The 20,539-nt window shown below is 34.9% G+C and overlaps 1 protein-coding gene across 5 annotated transcripts in view; it reads left to right on the top strand.

The window, feature by feature from the left end:
- Positions 1–20,539, top strand: part of HDAC6 (histone deacetylase 6) — a 143,076-nt gene that overhangs the window by 97,627 nt on the left and 24,910 nt on the right. For all 5 annotated transcript variants that reach the window (XM_069830964.1, XM_069830963.1, XM_069830966.1 and 2 more), the window contains 2 exons: positions 12,146–12,341; positions 16,375–16,504. In XM_069830964.1, the coding sequence (XP_069687065.1) occupies positions 12,146–12,341; positions 16,375–16,504 (326 nt within the window). The remainder of the gene's footprint in view (positions 1–12,145; positions 12,342–16,374; positions 16,505–20,539) is intronic.

The raw sequence follows: 20,539 nt of genomic DNA, 5'->3' as shown, positions 1-20,539 counted from the left end.
CCAAACATAATGTTTATTGTGTCATTTTTTCTGTAAAGCACATCTTAAAAAAGGTACATACGTCAGCAAAACTATATAAAATAAAGTATTGATTCCTTTACTCAAATTTTAATACATTTAAATTAATATCGAAGAAATGTTATTAGTTAATATTATACAGGGTACGGCAGAGGAGTTGAACAGTTTTAAAATGGAAATAACACAGTGAATATGTAAATCAGAACAAATTTATTACTCCCGAACACCTGGTTGTGTATGCCATTTTGATATTGGTACATGTGTTTAGGCTTTTTTGAAAATTACATTCCTCAAAATGTAGTCTGACTCTTTTCATGTACTCTTCCCTGAAGTTATGTGCTGTCTTTCCAACATTTCGTCATCAATGTTGGCGATTTCCTGGGAAATGGCAGTCTTCAGATCAACAATTTTTTTGGGCCTGTATACTTTTGACTTCAGATAACCCCACAGAAAATAGTCGCAGATGATGTCAGGTGAACGGGGAGGTCAGGAAATGTCGCTGCACCGAGAAATAATGTGCCATGGAAACATGAGGTGCAGAACTTTTATGGAGTTGTCAGCCGTTTGAGATGTGACACTATATTGCTGAAACCATACCATTTGTTTATTAATCCCACGAAGACACTTATGCAGTTCTGCTTGAAGAAACCTCGTAGTAATTAGACGTAGCATTCACTATTCCATCCATCCAATGGTTCTACAGCTCATGTTTGAGCCTTGACCTGCGCTGCCAGTTTACAATTTCTGCAGTGTAGTAGACTAGCTGCATCCTCCCTTATATTATCTTCCCATCTCTTCATGGGTCTTCCAGGATGGCAAATTCCATGAAAACTAGCTCTAAGGGCTTTTTTTGGTAGACGATCCAGAGGTAATCTTTGTGCGTGACCTGCCCATTGGAGTTTTTAAATTTTTATATAGGTGAGTATATCGCATTCTCTATATAATTCATATAGGTCTTTATTGTTTCATATCCTCCATTCCTGATTTATGTTTACAGGTCCAAATATTTTCCAAAGTACTTTCCTTTCAAAGCTACCAATAGCTTCCTCAGTCCTTCTGGTAAGACATCATGTTTTACAGCCATACATGAGAACAGTTCTTATTAGTCTTTTATAAAGTCTTATTTTAGTTGCCATGTGAAAGCATTCACTATTACTGTCCCAATGTTCCCATTCTCCTGAAAAATACAGACCTGGTTTCTTACTGGAACCTGATGCTGTTTATCTGAAGTTTCATACCCATCTCAATATAGTATTGTGGCAAGAAACGGCTCCGTGGCGGCCAACATCAAAATGGAGACGAAAGAGGTGCTGAGTTTTGACACAAGAATCACCATTCTTGAAAAATGTCTTGACAACAAAAGCACGATGCTGTGCACTCCACGACTCCATGATTACTAATTAGTCAATCTTCTTAATGTATCCAGCTGTTTGCTGACAACATAAAGTCCACTATCCACTGTAGTCTATTCAGTTGTTGTTTTTCACGAGAAATGAGGAGTATTTTGATCAGTGTTCATTATAGATGCCTGTTGCTAGTAAGCAGAGCTGGGGTGTAGTCAATATATACTGTAGGGCTGTGTCGTCTCCAACTGGTACTAATGATTTTAATTTGCTTCTTTTGTGGTTTATGAATGGACAGTATAGAAGAATGTGATTATTACACCACAGACAAGTAGGATTATCAGAAATGTGAAATCGGTGTACGTGCAATTGTGTGACAATGTGACCTGTTCTGGCTCTCGTTAAAAATGTTGTTGTTGTTGTTTTCTAATGCCAGGCGTTTGACAATAAAGTCATTTGACCTCTTGCACTCCAATATTTTTCAAAGATATTATCATGACCAGCCACTGAAGCACAGATTTTGAGGTGTTCCGAATCCATTTCTTGGTTTGAGTTGCACAATGGGCAGTTAGGGGACTGATATATTCCTATTCTATGCAGGTGTTTGGCCAAACAATCATGGCCTGTTGCCAATCTAAATGCAGCTACAGACGATTTTCGTGGTAAATCGGGAATTAACAGTGGATTTTGATGCAGGGAGTTCCATTTTTTTCCCTTGGGATTGAGTTATCAAATTTTGTTTGTTGAAGTCTAAGTATGTAGGTTTAATAAATCTCTTCACAGAGTAATACGTAGATTTAGTAACAGGTCTGTAAGTAGCAGTGCTGCCCTTCTTTGCTAGTACATCCGCATTCTCGTTTCCCAGGATTCCACAATGGGATGGTATCCATCGGAAAACAATTCTTTTATTGAGTGATATTAATTGAGAGAGCATTTTAGTTATTTCTGCTGTTTGAGATGAAGGTGTGTGTTTAGAGACTATTGATAGAATAGCTGCTTTGGAGTCTGACAATATAACTGCATTCCTAAATTTATGATGTGACATAGAAGATTCCTGAGGCATTCACTTATTGCAATGATTTCACCATCAAAACATGTTGTTCCATATCCAAAGATCTATAAAGTGAGAAGAGACAGCACGTAACACCTGCACCGGCACCTTGTTCTCTGGAGATCAAGGATCCTTCGGTGTATAAATGAAGCCAGTTTTGTGGAGGGTACCTAATATTAATTGTCTCTAAAGACAATTGTTTCAGTATTTCAGTGTTTACTTCTGATTTCAGTAGTTCTTCTGTTAAATTTAGATTATATTCTATATTTAATAGAGTTAAAGGGTTTGGTTTAATTTGTAAGTTTTCTTTTAAATTTGGGATATTGATTTTCTGTTTTAATTCTTGAACAATGGATATGAAACTTTTCTGAGTTTTCAATCTACAGAGAGGACTGTATGAATGCCAATTGTTTCCTGGTAATCTGATAAATTTTTCATATTGAATCAGTGCTTTTTCTTCTATTGTCATTTTGATGCTGTTAATATTAGTGAGGAATCTCATAGAATCTATTGGAGTTGTTTTGATTCCACCAGTAATGAGTCTGAGAGCTTGGTTTTGAACATATTCTATGTCGTTTATGAAAGGTGAAGTAATTAAAATTTCTCCGCAGTATGTCAGTACTGGCTGTATAAACATTTTGTATGTAGTGTTCAAAGTATTCCTAGAGCATCCCCATTTCTTTCCTGCTAGTCTTTTTAGAAGGGAGAATCTTTTGCGAGCTTTTTCAGAAATGTATTTCAAATGGTTGCTCCATGTTAACTTACTATCGAAAATAACTCCAAGATATTTGGATTCATAAGTCCTAGGAAGGTGTTGGCCATTGTATTGGATATTGAATTCTCTTTCTTTTTTACCGAGTGAAAATATTTGATAGTTACTTTTGCTTAAATTAAGTGTCATCAAATTTGATGTATTCCATTCATGGAGTTGATTTAGAGCTTTAAGAGCAGAATTTTGAATTTTGTCTCTGTGTCTGTAAGATCCGGAAGTCCACAAAACTATATCATCTGCAAATAGTGCTGTTTTCATGTTTGATTCCTCTAATAGGGAGGGTACGTCATTTATATAAATATTGAATAAAGTTGTGCTGAGGACAGCGCCCTGAGGTAGACCTCGATATGTTTTTCTGTAACTAGAAAGTGAGTTATTGAATTTAGTGGCAATGAATCTTTGACTAAGGAATTCTGATATCCATCTGAAGATATTGCTGGAGATACCTAATTTCTGGAGTTTTATTAATAATTTATTTCTCCAAACAGAGTCATATGCTAACTGAAAGTCAATAAATATTGCCAAAGTGTCTTCTTTCTTGTTAAAACTGTCTTTTATTTCTTGGCCGAGATGTATGACTTGTTCATTGGTAGAGTGTAGTTGTCGAAAACCGGCTTGTCTTTGTGATTCTAAATACCAAGTTAATCTGTTGGAGATCATGGACTCCATGGTTTTTGCTATCATGCATAATAGTGCTATTGGTCGATAACTATTAACATCATGAGCAGGTTTCCCTTTTTTGTGAATTGGTAGAATGATTGCTTTTTTCCAAGCTGCAGGAATTGAGGTGTTCCATGATAAATTGAAAATGGATCAAAGTACAGACTTGGCTTTTTCCCCCAGATGTTTAAAAAATTCGGAATGAATGTTGTCGGGGCCAGGAGATTTCTTGGTTTTTAAATTTTGTATAGCTAGAGTTAATTCTTTGGAAGTAAAATTTTGATGAAATATTTCAGGTTTTGTACTAGTAATATTGTTTTTATTATTTTTATGTAATTCTCTTTTGATAAATTTGTCAGTTTTTTTGATATTGGAATGTAATCTGTGAGAGTTTGAGTAGTGTTTATTAAATGCGTTTGCTATATCTCCACTATCTGTTAGTGTTTTGTTATTATGAATAATAGGTTGGCTAGTATTTTCCTGTGTATTGGAAATATTCTTCAGAAATTTATATGTTTTAGCGCTATCGGTTCTGTAATTAATATTTTCAATAAATTTATTGAAACTGTTCTTTTTTGCTGTTATGATTGCTTTTTTAAGAATAGCAGTCTTCTTCCTCCAATCTTGAGTATCTTCTGGTGTTTTGCTATGTTCTGCTTTGGTTCTTGCTTTATCTCTATCTTATTTCAATAAATTCAGGTTTTCTGTCCAGAATGGGGTGTATTTTTTTGGTTTTCCTCGTGGAATGTGCTTTTTTGCAATTTTAAGAAGAGATTCACAGAAATATTTGTTCAATCTATCTGAGTGTGTATTTTCCATTAGTGGTGTGTTGACCTTGAGGTATTCGTCGAGTTCAGTTAAATGGCAAGTTGTAGCCGATTTAAGTGAACACCATATTTTAACATTTTGGTGGCTACTTCATTCACACACAACCCCCAGAATGTCTGGAGGACCACACCTGCTGTTGGTCGACGGGTCCATTGGACCTAGCTGGGAGATCTTGTTGATCACCAACTTTCCCTCCTTAAGCCACTGGAGGACGATTTTAGTGCCATAGCAGGTCAGCACTAGGAACAGAAAAGTAGAAAGAGGAGGAAGGAAAGGGAAATGAACCCCTAGGCCTCGAATGCTCTAATGCCATTGGGGTCGAAGAAAGTAAGAGTTCAGTCAGAGGACTGGATAGGAAAGGGTAAAGAGGGAATTAGGTATTGGAAAATTATACCAAATTCAGTCATTAACTCATCAAGCTGACCAGTGCTAATGGATGAGTAGCCCCTCCCTTTAGTTCAGCTCGTAAAATTATGCTTACTATCAGCTGCACCACGGGAAGGTAGGGATGGGACATTGGGTATTTGTCAAGGTTGGTTCCTTAAAGCCTTCAATGGGAAGGATTAATGGCTCTCCCCCCTGTATCCGACAGATACCCTTCTGCAGCTTTGTTAAAAATGTTTGAACATATCTGGGCAAGTTTTTGTACATCTCCAGGTCATTTGGTTTCTTTTGTACAGACTGTAAAATTTTTCCTTTGTCAGAAGAGAGCCAATTGTTGATCCATAGGTTTAGAAAATGAGACTTTACTGAAGCAAAAGAACTGGATAGAGATATCACTTGAAGAGGTCTTGGTTGCAAATATGTTGCCTATTTTGCAATATTATCGACTTTCTCGTTTTCAGGTATACCAAAATGACTAGGTATCCATTGAAATGTTATTTCCTTTTGGAGCTTCTTTAGTTTACTTAGTTGTTTCTGAATTGGAATAATTTTATGTGCGTATAGGTTTGGTACATATTTAATTACATTAAATATAGTCCCCTTGGAGTCGGTAAGTATGCAAATAGATTTTTCAGAAATTTAAGTAATACATGAAGAGCAGCATCAGTAGCTAGCAATTCATTGTCAAGACTGGAGGAGGATGAACATGATATGAAATAACTTTCTTGATATTTTGGAATATAGTACCCTGCTCCTGATGTCCCATTATTAGGATTTAGAGATCCATCTGTATAAATTTGAAGGTGATCCTTATATGTGCTGCAGAGTAGTTCCATGGCATCTAACTTAAGAATGTATGGAGGATCATTTTTGGAATGATTTCCTGGAATTTGTATGCTATGTTCTGGAATCACTCATTTCCATGGAGGAATTTCGTTCACAACTGGAGTTTTAGCAATGAGTGTGTCTGTGATATAGATTGGTATTTCTTCTTTGTTTATTTTATATAAATTACACAGAATAGCCTATTATCTGACAGTTTGAAGAACATCTGAGATCTGGATGAGACTTGCAATTTTAAATGTATGTTTAAATCCTTTTGTGATACTGTATATAGTGTCAGATTGGTTGAATATTACATTCAATTTCTAAAATGATATCGAACAAGCTGACAAACTACGATCAATCTGTATCCATAACCCCCATGTTACTCAGTAAACAGCATTCTAAAACCTTTCAACTCTTTGCTGCACCTTGTAGTATCTGTAGTAAGAAATATTATAAAATGTATCAATATCAGTTAACTTACTTTACTTGTACCTCTTTGTATCTCTTAGTTAATTTAATCTTCAACCTGTTTCTTGTCCCCCTACTAGAGCCTGCAACTGGTACTTCAAATTTCATACTAATTAATATTTACTCCTCATGGGCTAGTGGTCAGAGCTTCTGGCTATAGTTCATGAGGTCCCGGGTTCGATTCCCGGTTAGAGCACAGGAATTTTTCCTTAAAGGGGATTATTCCTGTGTTCGTCCATGGTCTGGAATTTAGGTTAAGTTTAGATTTAAGACCTCTCCTGACACCACATTATCATAATCATTCTATCACATCATCGGGGTAATGTAACTCCGCCTTCCAGGCGCCCCAACCTCAGAAGTGGGTTACAACTAAGCCACGACCAGGAGAGAAGACCAGAAATGTCGAAAAGACAACCTAGTGGCATTGGATAAAAAAAAAAGAAATGTTTACTTGGATTGTCCCCACATGTTTCTATCATACAACGCTGCAAATCTCTAACTAAACAGATTTTCTTTCAAGTTATTTTTAGCTGTCATTGTTGACAATAAAAGTGCGGCGAAACCATTAGATAGCCAATGATATCAGGTTGCTTTGCCATGTGAATGCAGTAAGTTTCAGATTGCATCCACAAATAAATACATAGCGGAAAATACTAGATTATTTTCATCTATGTTAAAAAGCGCTTTTTGTTCCAAACACCTCAATGGACTCAGTGTTATCTGAACCAAATGTCATATTTCGAAGCTATTTGAGACTCGTAAGGAGCACTTTCTGAAACAAACAGATTGAGCAGGTCGATTCAGCACTACAGAAATAGGAGGAATCCGTTTCAAACAGCATTTCATCTGGGGATGGACTGAGCGCTTTTTGATTCAACACTCCTCAAATATACAAAACATTTAGTGGAAATCAGTCTTTAAAAAAAAATCAATGTAAAAGATAATACTGCATAGAGTGTTTCTGCAGTATAATGTGCTGCATCTTAATAGGTATATGCACAGCCCTTAGTGGACAATGACCTTTTCTTCGGGGTTGTAAAACTACATTCCAAGGGATTTTTGCAGGCATACCAGGAAACAATTTGTGCCTTAATAAGTCATGAATGCATTTTGAAATTGACAGGAGTGAGTTGGTTTTGGAGTGCGTAATCGATGAAGATATCATATGTTATACGGAATGATCTTCAGGGGTAATGTTAAAGCTGTCCTGTTATATGGATCTGAAACCTGGCTATCAAACAATACAATTATAATAAAGTTGCAATCCTTTATGAATAAGTGTCTGAGGAAGATTTTAAATATCTACTGGCCAATGATAATAAGTAACGAAAATTTGTGGAGACTAACAGAGGAAGAACCAATAGAAATTCAAATTAAAAGACGGAAATGGAGGTGGATAGTACATATTCTGAGAAAACCTAATGAGGCTATAGAAATACAAGCATTGGAATGGAATCCCCAAGGAGCTAGGAAGGTGGGGCAACCAAGAGGGACATGGAGAAGAACAGTTAATGAAGAGGTGGGAAAGTGTGGGAAAGTCTGGAGAGAAGTGAAGGCTACGGCAGCAAATAGTGTCCATTGGAAGGTTCTCACTGAGGCCCTATGCTCCACATCAGGAGTGAAAGGATATACATACATACATACAGAATGAAAATAGTGATGAAAATGAAAAAAAGACGATAAAGATGGTGGTGATGAAAATGTAGAAGAGAAAGACAGTATTCCAAGTGTTACTGAAGTGATACCTCATCTAAATAATGTAATTCTTGGTTGGAATGGCAAAGTGAATCAATGTTCGTCTCGTCCATGTTGCTAATATAAAACAGTCCGCCAAACAAAAATTACGGACATTTTTTAAGTCAGTGTAAAATCAGGATAGTTTATATTTAAACAGTGAAGTGAACTATTGCTAAAAACAATACAATAACAATTTTATGGAATAAACTGCATATTACAGTATGTATTACATTATTTAAATTCATCTATTAGAGTTATAGTGCATTAAATTACATCTCCATGTGACATGTCATTTCCTTAACACATGGACTATAATTATAATCACTTTCGATATATCACTGTTCAGCTATAATGCGGGGGTTAAATATGTCCCCCAACAACTGCACTTTATCGGGCTTTTATTGTAATATTATTACAGTTGAGGTATGCATTAGAATTCAACATAGAATACGAAATATTACATTGGTATTAGCTGACAAAGTACAAATTACAGCGTTTAACTATGTTATTTTATTGAAGTCTTTAGATTTAATAAACGTGTAAAAATTTCTTTATGTATTTAGTTGCGATTTTCTGATTAGTAGACCAGTTTCCTCCAAGATTTCTTATTTGTAGTTTTAAAACATTCTTTTCTTTTTGTAGTAGTTTTCGGTTACATATTAGGTGTTGTGACATCTGTTCTCCGTCTTTGTAGATGCAGGTCGGTTCATCTATTAGTTTAAATCTGTGTAGGTAATATTTCGTTTTTCCGTGTCCTGTGATCAATGCTGTAAACTATGATAATGCTGGGATTTTCATTTGTAGCCTTTTCTGAATATTCGGGAAGAATAATCTGCAGAGAATGCCCTTCTCGGCATTATCCCACTTTCTCTGCTATTTTTCGAGCCTTTTCTTCTTAAGTTTAGTAGAGACTGTTATTGGAATTTTATTGTACACTATGTTTTGATCATTACTGGTTGCAGCTTCTTCGGCAGGTTTGTCTGCCTTTTCGTTACCTTCTATTCCTGTGTATGCTTTAGCCCAGCCGAGGTGAATTACACAGTTTAATGCATGAGTTATTGAATCTTATGTCATGTCTCTTCGGCTATGTTGTTGTGTAATTTGTTTTCTATTGCTGTCTTCTGCTGTTAGTGTAAATGGCTACAAATACTGTATTAGTATTGCAATCTATGAGTGTTTATAATTGAGGTCCTGAATTCTAAAATATGCTAACTCCAAAAAATTGAAAATTGAATTAAACACATATATGATATTGTTATGTCTCAGGATATGATGTCGTATGTTAAAAACAGCTTAATACTTGTTCTTTGTCAAGTTTATTAGCCTCATGAGAAACCACCTGAATTCTAAGCCATGTAATTAGTACATATAGAATTTAGAAAAGTACCAGGAGTTAGCATGTATTAGAATTCAGGTCCTCAATTCTTCTTAGAGCCTTAAGAATAGCAATTTGTTCAGCTTGGTTGTTAGAGCAATAGTTATCCAGCTTAAATTTGTTGTTTTTTTATATCAAAATTTTCTCCACGTATATTGTTGCGCTGTCTCCGGCCTTGTTTTCTATTTTGCTGCTGTTGTAAAGGTTTCTATAGAATATGATGTTGAGTCATTGATTTTAGAGATGTGCAACCACCTTGCTGGATGAGGCCAATCCTTGATCGGCAATGGTAAGTCGCATTCCTGCTCTATTTTTACTAAATTGTCTTTCACTTCATAGAGCTGTATTTTCTCTTCTAATAATATGCCTATTGATAGTATTCAAGCCATCATGCATGAAGCTTCATATGAGATTGTTCTGTACGCTTTTGCTACCTTAATATTTATAAGTCTCTGTTTCATTGCAGTTGCTTGATGTTTCTTGGGTTTATGGAAAAATCCTATTGGAGTTTTGCGACTCTGTCTAACACGTGGCTCAGGGTTCTGGATTTCTCAGCAACATTTTTATGTGTTTATCGAAAGTCATCATGTTGTCGAAATATATTCCTAAATATTTAGTTTCCTTGACTAGGTATAGAGTTTTGTTGTTGAGATAGATGTTAAGTGCGTCATAGTTCGTGTTTTTTTTTTTTTGTAATTAGCATAACTTTGGATTTACTTTAAACTGCACTTTGTTGTTTTCGGCTCACTTCTCTATTTTTGCAAGATACAAATCTGATTAAGCTTCAGCCTTGGACATAAGGGAGGGAAGGTATACATTATCGAGTTCACTCCTTCTACAATATTTCGGACATTGCTGTTATGTTTACATCACTAGGCTACTAGGTACATAAACTTGTCTTCTCTTCTACTTAGGGATGTACAAAAGTAATGTGACATGCCATTACATTGAACATTTTAAATCAGTCAAATACATAATATAGGCATTCATATGGTCACTGAGGCTTAGCACTCATAAATAATTACTTATGAGCTCTAGATCACCTATACTGTTTGGTCAGGATGAGTCGTCTATATTAGGATGAATACTACTACTGCATAAGTGTGAAGCAGTTACGAGGTGATAGGCTGTTAGGCGTGTATGTGCAATATTTTTCATCAGATTCATATTAGAAAAAAATTCTTTGCATACACGTGAATTGAAAGATTATTAGCATCTTAGCTGCGTAACTTAGGAGACTTGTCATTAGGTAATTCATACGATTCCTTGCCAGTTTTACCTGGCATTTGAAAAAGAATATTGTTCTCTATGGCTCGCCTATGTGTTTGGAATGCAATAAATTGATCGTACTGCATTTTCAACTAGTAGTGATTGTGGGTTGGCTTTCCATTAACAAATTATTCCTGTATTGGCTATGTGTTTGGTCAGCTCCATTTCTTTGGTGAGAGGCGTTGGCATCTTGTATTTGCTTCCTTCTTTGCTGGATCATCCATTGCTTCATTTCCTTGCAGTCATATGAGCAGGTATCCACTGTAATGTTATATTTATGTTTTATTTGAGTCCGTTTATAATGTACTATTTTTTGATGTGGTGGAATTATAACTAGTGATAGTCTTCCACCAAATGTTTAATTTGAAGTTTTTTATTTCTGTTTTACATTCTTTATGGGATACTAACTTCTGCTGTTTTTGTTATCGGTTCAGTTATAATATTATTTTTTTTGTTTTTAGTTTCGGGGCTACATCTTTTAATAGATTATAGAATTGTTCCCAGTTAACTTATTTTATTATTCATTTTATTTGAATTGGTATGTTAGAGTTAATATTTTCTGTTTTTATGGATATGATTATGGGGAAAATGGTTCTGAATGTCGTACTTTGTTTGATAACTTTCCATATATCACTTATTTTGGTAGTAGAGATATTTAATTGTGATATAAACTTAGAAGACATCTCTTCAGATTATTTTAATAGCTATTTAAGTATCAAGTACGCAAAGTAAGGCTTTAGCAAACGAATTAAGTGTTTTGAACGAGGCGTAAGCTAGCGGGATGAGTCTGCTAAAGATTTTGCGTACATTGTGCATGCAGTAGTTTTTAGTAAAAGCTCTAAATTATATGAAATAAAATAAAGTAAAAGTAAATACAAATACAAGTATAAAAGGCATAGCCAGTCAATAAATTGTCATATTCTCACCGTCATCTGATAAACATAATGAAACAATGTTGGCATATTAAAACAGTCCAAAAAGCAACTATTTTAGAGAGCAAGCACTAAAAAAATTAATTTATAGTGCAGAAAGCAAGATTGCAGCGTAATCCTCTCCATCCCCAATCTTTCTGTTAGCACTATTTGTTTCATTGTTCTTTTTTTTTTTTCTCCAGTATTTTACTATACGTACATATGTACATACCTACAGACGTACATACACATTACATATACACATTACTCGGAAAAGAGTATTTCGTTTCTTCTTCTTTTTCTAGCTCGTGCCCTATTTCGAGAGTCATGTTGTTAATAAGAATCTCCATTTTTCAGTATCCTTTTCCATACCAGTAGTTTAGATCCATCTACTTCAAGCCATTCTTCTTCTCTTTTGACATCCCTCTTAACCTGGTCCAGCCATCTACTACTTGTTCTCTTTCCTTCATATAATTAAAAGCTGCATTTTTTCCCCTCCAGAGTTCTTCTGTTAGACTGGGATGTTCACCATGGTAATGGAAGTCAGCATATGTTTGAGTCAGATCCTAGAGTCTTATACATTTCACTTCATCGCTATGATGATGGCAGCTTCTTCCCAGGATCAACAGATGCAAACTACAATATAGTAGGAAGTGGAAAAGGAGAAGGATTCACTGTCAACATTCCATGGAATAAGGTAAATTTAAACAATAATTTTCAGTGATTAAGATCAAATTGTTTTGTGAGAAAAGCTGTGCTCACAGTTTTCTGTATAACTAAATTCTGATGAAGTCTCACTTCGTCACCATTCAGAAATCAGGTGCAAGTTTATACTTAGTATGAGTCTTTAATACTTAAATAATTGAATTACCTGAATTCATAATGAACTGTTTTATTAAACAATTGCAGACAGAATTCACGTTTGGTTAAAATATATTATCAGAAGGGATCGTACTTTTTAGTATAAATGATACGTGCGAAATTTTTCACAGTTACTTTCTTTGTTACATTCACCCTTCTACATATCTAAAATATCATATTTAAGCAAAACAAACTCGCGAAATTTGGATCGTTATGAGAAATGTCTCAATAACCATGAAATATATCCCCTTTATCGCAAAAACTTCGGAATATGTGCCAAAATTTTATTCAGTATTGTTAAAAAACTTTTGTTTCAGTTATTTTGAAGCGCTTGGTAATGACAATATTTATGTATTCTCTCTATAGATGTGTAGACTCACTTTTACTATCTCTATGGATATTGATAAAAGATTGATTTCTGTAGCAATTGCAGCAAAGATTGAAGAATGTTATGCACCAAAGGTTATATTTTTATGCAAAGAGGTTTTGGGTGGGACTAGTAGAGAACCACAGTGAATTTGATGTGAATTGTCTGCAGCAGGTAGAGTAGTTTGCTATATCTAATGAGGACAGTGAGAGGGAATTTTCTGTGTACACGAAAATACTCACTGACTGTTGATATAGGAACCCTGCTTAGTTTATATTTTGGTGATGATAATATGTTGTAAGCGTAAGAAAAAAAAAGTAACAAAAAGTTTTATATCAAACATAACATAATACATTTAATGGATCTCTCATGGATCAAAATGAAGGAGCTGGAGCAGGAGCTACTTGCCAATACTTTTCTCTTTATGAAAATGTTGGCAAGTACACAACAAATTTTGATGGCGAAGTTGAAGCCATTTATACATCACTTCAAAATGTATTTGTTTGGCTAAACCAGTGCAAAAACATAGTCATCCTGTCTGACTCCAAAGCTGCAATCCAGTCCATCAGCTCAACTACATCCCCTAAAATGGAAAAAGTAAAAGAAATTCATTGCATGGTAAAACAAATTCAAATGCTAAATAAAAAAGTGGTCTTCCAATGGATCCCGGCCCACTGCGGACTGAATGGTAACGAGAAAGCAGATATGTTAGCAAAGAAAGGAACTTATATCAACTTAAAAACAAATTTCAAGTTCCCATATGAATCAATAAAGCGAGTCATAAAAAGAATAAGTTACAGTGAACAGGCAAAACATCAAAATTCAAAATGGAAAGAATCATTCAAAGATCCAAAACTAATTCCTGATCTACCTCGAAAATCTGCCGTGGCCATGTTTAGATTGATTACTGGTCATGATTGCCTCAGTAAACACCTCCATCGTATTGGAGTACTGAATTCACCTAAATGCTTACTGTGCACCAGAGAAGAGGACATGGAGATGGAGCATCTGGCTAATTGTGAAACTCTTAGGACATTTGTGGACTTTCCATCAAAATATTGGGAAGCAAGAAGGATGATGACTTCATTGTTAAATCCAGAGCATTAGACACACACACACACACACACACACACACACACACACACACACACACACACACACCACACACATATTTAATTGACAACTTATTTCACGAAATGTCCATCTATACCAAAAAATACACTATCGAATAAGTGCTTTACTTGCAGAGGAAATAAACGATGATGGTAATCCATTAGAGTGAAACCCCATTATACCGTGTCTTGGTATATTACAGATTCGGATGTTTCGTGGATACAGTCATTTCCCCAATATTTAAAGAATTGATGTACATTAAGATTATTATATACAGTATCTATATTTTCCTGAGTTCACACAGTCTAATTTTGTTTTCAGACCTGTATTATTCTTTGAATTTTAGATATGCTAAATGGAATACAAATTCCTTTATTTTTGACTTGTGAACACCAGCACTTGGGTGTATAGTAACATATTGTATCGTGTATAGGCTTAAAACATGGTGTCTGGCTGTCTTTTTAATCCCTTCATTGGATCTGTTGCCATGGTGTGTTACCTATTTTCTTACTGATAATGGGTCTGCCATACAGATGCATCAGTGAAAGAAACATTATTGTAGTATTACTCACTGAGAGACCAGGTAAGTGTAGCAGGTGTACTCAAAAAAAATTAATTTGACTGCACAGTATCAGTTGAATAAAGAAAGCTGTAACAATTACATATGCAATATAGAGTGTGATCTACATGAAGTGCAGCCTATGGCTTATAAATCTCTAAAATATTTAAAGAAGAGAGAGACAGGATATCATTAAACAACATAAAGACAGAAGATTGGCTTAAATATTAAAAAAATCTATGGATGAATCATTCTTTTGACGAAAATTTAAATATGGACAAAAATACTGACGATCCTGTTGTTGCCTTTATTTAGTATGTATGTCTGTTCTATGTGGTGTATGAATATTTCTGCTAGTATGCTGGAAATGGTGATCCCATGGGTAGGCCTTCGGTTTGAGTGTAATATTTGTTATTGTAAATTGTAAATTTTAAACTCGATAATCGCCCTGGTTTTAGTTATAGAGCAGCCATAGGCATAAGAGGGGAAGCATAGAGGGAGAATGAATATTCCCAACCTCCTCACGAGTCCTGGTGTGTCTCTTAACGAGACGCTGTCATGGATTTGGTCTTGCAGTGGCAGAATATGTTAACCGTGTAGCCGTGCACAAAAGAGTTAATCTAACAGAGTAAAAACATTTAAGTTTTTCAAGATACACAATATCTAATGCCTTAATTAAGCATTTTTTTAAACAACTTCACTATCAGAAAAACATTTGGAACAAAGTGTTATCTCATATGAAATAACATAGCTTGCCTGTAATGCAGGATTGAAATTTTATTTTTCTTTCAATTCCATATTAAAATATTTCACCAGATCCATATATTTTGTTTTTCTGTTATCATCTGAAATATAATATAAGCCTGCGATCTATATTCGAAATTAGGTTTAAGCATAACTTAACGCAGTAAACAGGGATTGCGTGAGAAATAAGTCTATAAAATTTACATATCTTTCAAAACCAATAATTCTGCATGAGGTTTGTAGTGCCTTTGTGCATTGTATACTTTTATATTTGTTTTTTATAGCACACACAATGTCACCTTCGGGCTAGGGTCCCATACCTGTGAGTAAAAGATGCACTAGTGTGCATCCGTGGCTGCTGGCGGGTATGCTTCCTCCCTCTCCCTTCTGCACGACAGTGCATATTCCGACACACTTCTAACCCTTTACCCATTTCAGCGAGTACTGATGACCACTGACCTAAATCAATAATCCTCACCTTCTTGTCCACAGGTGTATTGCCTTAATTATACAGTATATACACGCAGTATTGAGTTTTGAGATCAGTGCACGTGTTGTGATGTCTCAGAAAAAAAAATTATATGTAACAAGTGATAAACTCAAGTGATCGTGTGAAGAAGGGTAATCAAAGGCAAGTTCATCCCAGAAGGAGCAATTGAAAGGTGGATGAAAGAACATAAACTTTTAGGTATTGTTACTCTGCAAGTGGCCTTCCATGATTTAGCTATAATGCGGATGTGAAGTATGTCCCCCCCAACGATTGTGTACTACTGTACTGCATTTAGTGAATAGGCTTTATGAAACAGGTTCTTTGAATGATGTGACGAGAATTACTTATCAGTTATCACACAAAATATACAACACTTCCAGCAACTACTGTGTGAAGAATAAGTACCAAATGTTATTAATATAACATAGTGCGTAAGTTTTAATCCGGTGAAATGCTGTGAGTTCATGGATGCAAGCAGCAGCTGAATAGCTGACAGAAACACCAAGAACGCTCACTGGAACTGATTGTATTATTACATGCAAATCAAAACACGTATGTAAAAGAAAATAAAAATGTATTATTTTTTTTGTTTACAGAGTGGTATGGGTGATGCAGACTATCTCACAGCATTCTGCCAGGTGGTTCTTCCAATATGTTACCAGTTCAATCCTGAACTCGTACTTGTATCTTGTGGTTTTGACGCATGTATTGGAGATCCTTTGGGAGGTAATATATGTTGGAAAGTAGTTGTAACATTGTCCTAACATCTTTCGAAACAGAATTTGTCAGTTTGATTTGTGGGCCATAATTAGGGTTGCTATAAGGGTCAGGCAAGATTTCAGCACTGCAACCGTCCAATGCAACGTATTATTACGACTTAATTTTTTTTTAGTACAGTCATAAAAATACACAGGAACTTTGCAATGTGCAACAAATGGCATATTAATACGACACAGTTATACAATTGAATGTATGATCAGTTTGTTACTTCATTCTTAATCTTAAACCACTCATATTTTTCTGAAGATGAAATCTTCTTCAGCAACACATTGTTTTGCATCAAATATTCATGAAATTTCAAGCATAACATGCTTTAAAATTATGTTGAACCATCAGAATTGCTCTAATGGATTCAATTTTTAGCCTATTCCTTTCATCTGTCCATTGCACATCCATGATAGAAAATATTCTTTCCACACATGCATTATGTGCAGATAAACAGAAATAGAACTGGCCAATCTTCAGTAATTCTGAATATTGCTCATTATTTGTGCAAGAACTGAAAAATTCCACCCATTTATCACTACCTAGTTTTTGCATAAAATTACTGTCAAAGTCAGGTTCATTCAGTTTGTTTTTCACAAACTTTATTAAACACAGTGATTGACTGAATACTACTGAGTCACCAACTTTATAGTCATGCTTCAATGAGTATTTAACAGTGCCTTCTGTAGGCCCATTCCAAATTGGCACTTCCTGTAAGAGCAACTAAACGAAACACTTGAAACCAATGAAAGAATTTAAATACTCAAGACAAGTGATATAGCAATTGTAGGACTGTAAGACAGCTTGTAGCATCTTTAATAGAGGAAATGTAATCAATTTCGTTTGTGCACTCTTCCTAAAGACCCTACAGTGAAAGTTTTAAATCAGTCTTAAAATTCAGGACATTGCCAATTTGTTGAAAATCGGGCGGGACACATCTCCATGTGCTAAAATTGAGGAAAATCCCGCTTTTTTAGGATGTATGGCAACCCTAGCCATAATATTTAATACAGTGGTCACTAGTGTATTTAAAATTGGTGTTCAGCTTAAACTGACAAGGAAACTGTTAATGAACTGATGCCGAAACCTCCCCTCAAACTGCTCATAGCAGATATAGAAATATAAAAAAATAGCTGATCATACTGTCTGGTTTGCGAAATTAAAATTTGAATAAATACATTACCCAGTATCAAAAAATTCAGTAGCCTTGGGGTAATCAGCTGGCTGAGCTAGCACAACCTTTATTTGGCCACATGATAGAGTAGAGATTTCCTTTCATAATTCATGACAATGAAAGGTGCGAGTAGGTATTCATAATCCGTTTTTGTAACTAGTATTGAATCCTGTGAATGTTATCTTATTTGCAACAATCTGTTCCTGTCAAAAAATATTTATGCATCTGATGTATTCAGTAAGAAATGGTGCAGTTGACTTAATATATAATAAAGCTTAAATTGGATCATCTTCTAAGAAAGATCCTCTCTGTAGAAATGTTTCCAAATGTCCAAGATGAAGAATCAGCTGGTGAAGAAAGGGACATGAGCACTTCATCAGAAGAATTTATTACCATTCGTCTCCACATGATGCCTTACCTGCGGAATACAGTGACTAGAAGTGCATTACCATGTAAATCGTTCACTTCAAGCTACAGTTTGTAAACTTATTCAGTTAGATATATTTATGTCAGAATTACAACTTAATCTATGGGAAACGCACTTAGAGAATGTAAAAGCAAATCCAGTGCAGTTTAAAATGACTTTTTACAGGTGTCTCTAAATTTGACTGATAAACTTTGGGATTAGATAGATAACTTCACATTTTGTTAAGGAACAAATGAGATGCGACATTTCTTTTCAGTGCAACAAGGTTTTATGTCATTAACTGGGTGATCTTACAAGACGAGGTTTAGGTAATCAGTTATTTGAAAATTATTTAATTAATTTAATAAATAAATCATTCATGTTACAGTTTTCATTTGATCCCAAAATACATAAAAAGAACAAACAAACAAAAAAAAAACTCTTACTACAGTCTTAAATATTAGCAGTCTGAACCGAATATACTGCAGCCCATTTGTTCCTTAAGAAAAAGTGTTTTAAATAAGGTTATCTATATAATCCAAAATTTTGTCAGTGTAATTTAGGGACACCCTATATGGAATAATGTTTGCAAGTTTTGTGGAGGTACGAAAGCAAAATAAAATGTATGTGATGAAGATTTATTATCAGGGGATACTTTTAATGCTTCAGGTCCTTGGTTATTACATTTCAAGAAGTTTTTCCGAATCAAAAGTAGAAAAATTACTTTTTTTTTTTTTCCTATTTGAATTAAGGAACTACAAAAATTAGCAAATGACTTCAGAGAAGCAAGGGATTCACTTTCCCATTATTCTCCTTTTGATATTTACAATATTGATTGGAACAGCTTCGAAAAGGAAATGAGAACCAAACAATATTATTGTTTACTGAAGAAAAAGCACATAGAAACCATGTCTCAGTTGTTTAATGCTTTCAACCGCTCATACACAACAATGCCGTACAGTTAGGAAAAACATTTTCATAGTAAAAGATATTATTGTCAAGGCTTCAGAATCTGGGAAAATATGCAGTACAAGAGACAGAATTAAACAAGTAGTATCTAGGAGAATTCTATCTATTCATAGGAAATAAGGGCACTCCACTTTTGAATTTTTGGACTGCATGCAAGAACTCTCCCTGTTTAGAAGGTATTCCTCCCAAAGGACCATTTATTTATTATTATTTTTTTTTTTAAATTCCTCTTGGCACAGTAGACAAAATTTCATCTCTTGGCAATTCCCCTCTCCCATCACTGAATATACCTTTACCAACATCTGACTGAAATTTTAATTGCAAATAAAAACGTATATTTTGACCTTTTTGAGACAAACTCTGAAATTGCCATTCATTTCCAATTTTGTTATCCTACATTCCATAACATGGTAAGATATTCTTGGTTTGCCATGAATTATACATTAGACTGGCAGCCACAGTTCCTGACACCTGAACATTGTTTCCTGGAAAAGGAGGAGGAGGAATTCTGAACAAGGAGAATGCAACACAAGTGTAATGATTTGGTCTGCATGGTACGAAAATAATTATTATTTTAATCAAGTAATTCGGTGCAGACACACCTGTTAAACATATTTCGACTAACAGACATAGGCTAAATGCTACAAGTATCTTGAAGTCTTAATTGTTATAATTGTGAATATGATGAGCATTACTAAAAGATGAACTCCTGATATCTGGTCATGGGCCACATATTGTTGGTTGGTTGGTTTACTTGCCTTACTGCAATGATTCACAGAGGAGGACAACTAAACTAGTTTCTCCAACTTCGCATTGGTTGTTTCTTAATGCAACATTCCAAGTAGGTTTTCTTACCTTTACAGCTAGTATGGACAGCTAATTGTTTGTATCTGTCCGTCTGCTGTGACAATCCATGTGCATAGTTTGAGACAAGGTTTTGGCTTGAGTTAATTGGCATTTCCTTTGTGTGAAGCAAATTGAATGTAGTATTGAAATGAAATAGATGACGCTAAATTGGAGAGGGTTATTTTCCCTCTTGCAAGTACCCAGCAAATTAATAACGAATACAGTTAAGTGTCGGTATAACGAACTTCTAGGAATAGTGAAATTACTGTATTTTCGTTACAATGAAATTTCGTTAAAGTGAACAAATACAACATAAGAATAAAAAAATATTCAAGTTGTGCAATAATACAGTGTGTCCCGTAAAATCACTACCACAAAGAAACCTGAATATCTCCTAAACTAATGGTGACAGAAATACCGGACTTAGATTTTATGTTAGAAAAACTCACCAAGTTTTAACCCAGATAAGCCCAAAAATTTTTTGTGATAAAAATACAGTAGCACATTAGTTACTCTCAAAAATCGGTTAAATGATGTTGAAATAAACTGAAACAAGGAACGTATATTTTCTAAAGCTAACAAATACTACCAACATTATCGC

The sequence above is a fragment of the Periplaneta americana genome, chromosome 7 (genome assembly GCF_040183065.1).
Source record: "Periplaneta americana isolate PAMFEO1 chromosome 7, P.americana_PAMFEO1_priV1, whole genome shotgun sequence".
NCBI lineage: Eukaryota > Metazoa > Arthropoda > Insecta > Blattodea > Blattidae > Periplaneta > Periplaneta americana.
Note: the sequence above shows the minus strand (reverse complement) of the source record. Positions and strands in the feature narration are given on the sequence as shown.